At 43.5% G+C, this 6,000-nt stretch overlaps 1 protein-coding gene across 2 annotated transcripts in view; it reads left to right on the forward strand.

Annotated features, from left to right (window-relative positions):
* NEDD4 (neural precursor cell expressed, developmentally down-regulated 4, E3 ubiquitin protein ligase) overlaps nt 1-6,000 on the forward strand; it is a 117,662-nt gene that overhangs the window by 36,657 nt on the left and 75,005 nt on the right. For both annotated transcript variants that reach the window (XM_005880115.2, XM_005880116.2), the window contains exon 5: nt 5,334-5,387. In XM_005880115.2, coding sequence (XP_005880177.1) covers nt 5,334-5,387 — 54 coding nt within the window. The remainder of the gene's footprint in view (nt 1-5,333; nt 5,388-6,000) is intronic.

The raw sequence follows: 6,000 nt of genomic DNA on the forward strand, positions 1-6,000 counted from the left end.
AGTCCCTGTGGACCCCAGGGCCTCTCTCCAGTCCAGTTCATTTTGTGTATCACTTGACAAAAATATTTACATGGGACCTACTTCATGTCATTTTTCCTTTAAAAGCTTTTTTTCCTTCCCTACCAAGCAAATATTAACTCCTTTTTTGGAGTTCAATTACTTCAGCCTGGCTCTACCCTAACTAAATTTTTCTTGCCACTTTCTAATGACAAAAAATGTTCCTATTGAGCTCCATTGAGCATGTTCATTCTGTCCCATGCCTTTCCTCATGCCATCATCTTGCTGTGAATGTTCTCTATCCTTTCTTTTTCAAATTCTTCCCATCTTTCAAGTCTCAGCTCAAATTTCATCTCCTCCCCGGAACTTCCTCTTCATGTTCTTAGAAAAGATCATTATCTTACACTATTTTTCTATCCCCCTGGTGTCTAGCTCTTGATTGGGCTTCCTTCCTCAGAGTTGTGCCTGGTTACAATATGGCTGCAGGAGTGCCAGCTATCCCATCCAAGGTCCAGGCAGGAAAGAGAAATGCAGAGCGCCTGAGGAACATCTGTCCCAGTTGAGACAGCCCATTTAAAGAGCTCTCCCAGAAACCCCATCCAATGACTGCCATCAGGTTGGCCTCCCTGGTCTCCTGACATGCAAAGGAATCATTTTTAGGTAGACATATTCAGAGTCTCAACGTTGAACAAGTCCATGGTATTTTGATCTGGTGTTGATGACACAGTAAAAAAATCACCAAGCTGTATATTTAAGTATAAAGTGTACATTATGCTTTACTGAATTATATGTTACTAGAGGCCCGGTGCACAAAAATTTGTGCACTCGGGGCAGGGGGGAAGGGGGTCCCTCAGCCCATCAGGTGCCCTCTCCCAGTCTGGGACCCCTCAGGAGATAATGACCTGCTGGCTTAGGCCTGCTCCCGGGTGGCAGAGGGCAGGCCCAATCCCTAGGTGCAGCCCCTGGTTGGGCTCAGAGCAGGGCGCCAGCCTGGATGAGGGGATGATGGCTGTTTGCAGCTGGTCACACCCCCTTCAGGGTGGGGGTCCCCACTGGGGTGCCTGGCCAGCCTGGATGAGGGGATGATGGCTGTTTGCAGCTGGTCACACACCCTTCAGGGTGGGGGTCCCCACTGGGGTGCCTGGCCAGCCTGGATGAGGGGATGATGGCTGTTTGCAGCTGGTCACACACCCTTCAGGGTGGGGGTCCCCACTGGGGTGCCTGGCCAGCCTGGATGAGGGGATGATGGCTGTTTGCAGCTGGTCACACACCCTTCAGGGTGGGGGTCCCCACTGGGGTGCCTGGCCAGCCTGGATGAGGGGATGATGGCTGTTTGCAGCTGGTCACACACCCTTCAGGGTGGGGGTCCCCACTGGGGTGCCTGGCCAGCCTGGATGAGGGGATGATGGCTGTTTGCAGCTGGTCACACACCCTTCAGGGTGGGGGTCCCCACTGGGGTGCCTGGCCAGCCTGGATGAGGGGATGATGGCTGTTTGCAGCTGGTCACACACCCTTCAGGGTGGGGGTCCCCACTGGGGTGCCTGGCCAGCCTGGATGAGGGGATGATGGCTGTTTGCAGCTGGTCACACACCCTTCAGGGTGGGGGTCCCCACTGGGGTGCCTGGCCAGCCTGGATGAGGGGATGATGGCTGTTTGCAGCTGGTCACACACCCTTCAGGGTGGGGGTCCCCACTGGGGTGTCTGGCCAGTCTGGGTGAGGGGCTGAGGGCTGCTTTCAGGCTGGCGGTGGTTGACTGAAGCCTCCAATCGCTCCCTTTTTTTCTTTTTTTTATTTTATTCTGGGCCAGCTTTAGCTCGGGCTCTAGCTCTGAGAACAGGTATCTGGTTTGTTTCGGTTCTATAATGGAAACAATGTATAACTCCAGCTCTGAAATCCCCGGCCTATATTTTGTTAGAATGTTTCAAACTGCTAGCTCAGAGGCCCGCAAGTCAGGCAGGGAACGTTGCAGTCTGCAGTCACTGGAGCAAGCAAGCCTCCCTGCTCGCTTCCAGCTGCCTGGCTGCCGGCCGCCATCTTGGCTGACAGTTAATTTGCATAAGGATATGCTGATTAGCCAATGGGAAGGGTAGCGGTCGTACGCTAATTACCATGTTTCTCTTTTATTAGTGTAGATACTTCAAATGAAAACAGGTATACCCCAGAGTTCTGCAGTGTGGTGACTTTGGGCACATCACTGCAGCTAAAATCAGGATTATGTTCTCAGAAGGAAGTGAGAGTGGACATTGGGTTAGATATCTTAGTAGCACTGTCACACTTTTAGGAGATTTTTATGAGGGCTATCAATACTTTTGATATGTAAAGCAAAGTATTAACATATCACATTTTTTTAATGCAGTGTATTTACCGTAGGGAAAAAATCATCCCAAATGTGAGAATTTTTCATACATCGCCTTGTATTAGCCTGAGTGGGGAAATAGATTTATCGTAGGAAAAATGATTCTAGTGTTTCACTTCCTGTGTTTTTCCTTTTACTCACACACAGTGTTTTGCTTCTGATACTTCCGGTCACCAAACGTGTGGAGGTTATTTTCCCCACACCAGGCACTTCTGTGCGACACCGACCAAGCGTCCTACATTTTAACTCAATTCTGACACTACCTTCCGGGAAATAGTGTCAGATCCCACAGGTTCAGGGCTCAGCCCCACAAGCCTGACCTCATTTCAGATACCAGTGGAAAGTAGTAGGTCCCCAGGTTACCCTCAACTTCTGTCTGACTTGGCTACAAATCAGATGTTCCCATGACCCTCAAGTTCCAATTATTTGCCACAACAGCTCACAGAACTCAGAGAAACACTTACCTATGTTTGCCAGTTTATTATAGGAAATAATAAAGGATATAAACAGCCAGGTGAAGGGAGACCCAGGGTGCGGTCTGGGAGGGCACCTGTGGGTTGGTGTGTACCACCCTTCTGGTGCAGGATGTGTTCAACCTGAAGTTCTTCGAACCCTTTTGGGATTTTTTCTGGAGGCTTTATCACGTAGGCATGACCAAGAGAATGAGGGTTGGGGTTGAAAATTCCAAGCTCCCAGTCATGGCTTGTTTTTTTCTGGAGACCAGCCCTCATCCTGGAGCCACCCAGAGTCACCTCATTAGAACAAAAGACACCCTATGGCCCAGGAAATTACAAGGGCTTCAGGAGCCCTGTGTCAGAAACCAGGCATATATATATATATATAATATTTTTTCCTATTATCTTACACATTTTAACCTGTATAAAATGTGTAAAATAATATATGTATAAAATTATTAAGTATTTTCCTTGTTTTTGATATCAAACACTTTAAAAAATATAGTTTTTTTAAAAATATATTTTTATTGACTTCAGCGTGGAAGGGAGAGGGAGAGAGAGATAGAAATATCAATGATGAGAGAGAATCATTGATTCAATGATGAGAGAGAATCATTGATTCAATGATGAGAGAGAATCATTGATTCAATGATGAGAGAGAATCATTGATTCAATGATGAGAGAGAATCATTGATTCAATGATGAGAGAGAATCATTGATTCAATGATGAGAGAGAATCATTGATTCAATGATGAGAGAGAATCATTGATTCAATGATGAGAGAGAATCATTGATTCAATGATGAGAGAGAATCATTGATTCAATGATGAGAGAGAATCATTGATTCAATGATGAGAGAGAATCATTGATTCAATGATGAGAGAGAATCATTGATTCAATGATGAGAGAGAATCATTGATTCAATGATGAGAGAGAATCATTGATTCAATGATGAGAGAGAATCATTGATTCAATGATGAGAGAGAATCATTGATTCAATGATGAGAGAGAATCATTGATTCAATGATGAGAGAGAATCATTGATTCAATGATGAGAGAGAATCATTGATTCAATGATGAGAGAGAATCATTGATTCAATGATGAGAGAGAATCATTGATTCAATGATGAGAGAGAATCATTGATTCAATGATGAGAGAGAATCATTGATTGGCTACCTCCTGCACTCCCCACACTGGGGATTGAGCCTGCAACCCAGGCATGTGCCCTTGACTGGAATCGAACCCTGGACCCTTCAGTCCACAGGCCGACGCTCTATCCACGGAGCCAAACCAGCTAGGGCTAAAAAATACAATTTAAAAATTGTTTTCAATATTCTATTAGTTCCAGTTGTACAACATAGTAATTAGACATTATATAACTTACTAGGTGATCATCCCAATAAGTCTAGTACCCATGTAACCCCATGCACAGTTACTATGATAGTATTGACTATACTCCCTATTCTGTACTTTACATCCCCGTGACTGTTTTAAACTGGAAATTTGTACTTCTTAATCTCTTCACCTTTTTCACCTAGTCCCCCAACTCCCTCCTATCTGGCAACCATCAATTTGTTCTCTGTATCTAGGAATTTGTTGGTTTTGTTTGTACATTTTTTTAATTCACATAAAAAGTGAAATCATATGGTATTTGTCTTTCTTTGACTTATTTCAAATATTAAGTAGATTTCAACTTGTTGAAATACTTCAGCAAAAATGAAAGCATCAGTTTGAAAAATAAAATACTGCATGTTAATTTTTACTCATGTGTAAAATATAAACAGTAAGTGGAAACTCAGTTTATATTTTTGACTGCTCCTATACTTTTAAAAAATATTTTTTTTTTATTGATTTCAGAGATGAAGGGAGAGAGAGAGAGAGAAACATCAATGATGAGAGAAAATCATTGATCGGCTGCCTCCTGCACGCCCCACACTGAGGATCGAGCCCGCAACCTGGGCATGTGCCCTGACTGGGTATCGAACTGTGACCTCCTGGTTCATGGATGGATGCTCAACCACTGAGCCATGCTGGTCGGGCTGTACTCTTTATAGTAGAAACAATAAATTCATTTATCAAGTCAGTACTGAAAGGATTCAGACACTAGTTCCCATAAAAGCAACACCTACTTTGGGTAGTTCTAACCTGATAAATATTAAGTGAGTAAATAAAGTTGATAAGAGTTTTAAATCTACAAAAATATAAAAAAAAAAAAAAAGAGTTTTAAATCTAGTCTATATGTTTAAGTACAGGCAACATTTAAATAAATTTTTAAAATGTTTTTTTTTACTTCCTTTCATCCTGTTTTGGAAAAATTGGATAAATATGCAACCAAATCCACTTTGCTGTTATGGTAAGCGGGGGACATGTGACTGGTCAGCTTTTGTATTAAGTATCTCATGTAATTGAAAATATCTTGGAAAGAACAGGAATTAGGAAATGGCAACAATTTTAGGCATTTATTTTCAGTCTCTGTGGTGATGTCCACTTGTCGTTAAAGGAAGGTTTTGTTTCTCTTCCTAGGTCCATCCTCAGCAGCACCGGCTTCTTTTTGAAGTATTTGATGAGAATCGATTGGTAAGTTTATTGTATGGGTGAGAGATACGAAGCAAAGGTGTATTTCAGCCAAGCAGCAAGGAGAAGTGGTTTGGGAATCTGTGACAATATGGAGATGATTTGGGGTGGTTATGGAGAATCCGGGCAATATGGTGAGGTAGCTACAATTTATTTTTCTCCTTCCGTTCTCCTCCCAGGTCCCTCTCCTGATAGTCCGTTCTCAGTAGGTTACAAGGTCTTCCTCAAAGCCTACTGTGACAGGAGATGACAGGAAAGCCAGCCTCTTTGTCTTGCCTTCTCCCACTCTCATCCTTGTACCCTGGTCAGTGGTCCAGAGTGTCTTGGGTTGTGTCTCCCCTCACTCCAGTGGATTTGGGGGGGTTACCTGTGTCCAGTTACAACATCCTGTCCACTCTTTTATCCCCACTCAGCTATGGAGGAAAGCTATCCTCTTTACATCAATAAAATTAAGTCCTCTAAAAGATCATCAGCTCTTACAGAGGCAAAAGGCAAAGTTGTCATTTTTTTTTAAATGATAGTTACAATTTCTGATTTCCTAAAGACTATCTTGAAGCTCTTTCCTCTTCCTAATTTTGTCTCTTTGGGACCCAATTTCAAACCCTCTTACTCTGAA

The sequence above is a fragment of the Myotis brandtii genome, unplaced genomic scaffold (genome assembly GCF_000412655.1).
Source record: "Myotis brandtii unplaced genomic scaffold, ASM41265v1 scaffold626, whole genome shotgun sequence".
NCBI classification, from domain to species: domain Eukaryota; kingdom Metazoa; phylum Chordata; class Mammalia; order Chiroptera; family Vespertilionidae; genus Myotis; species Myotis brandtii.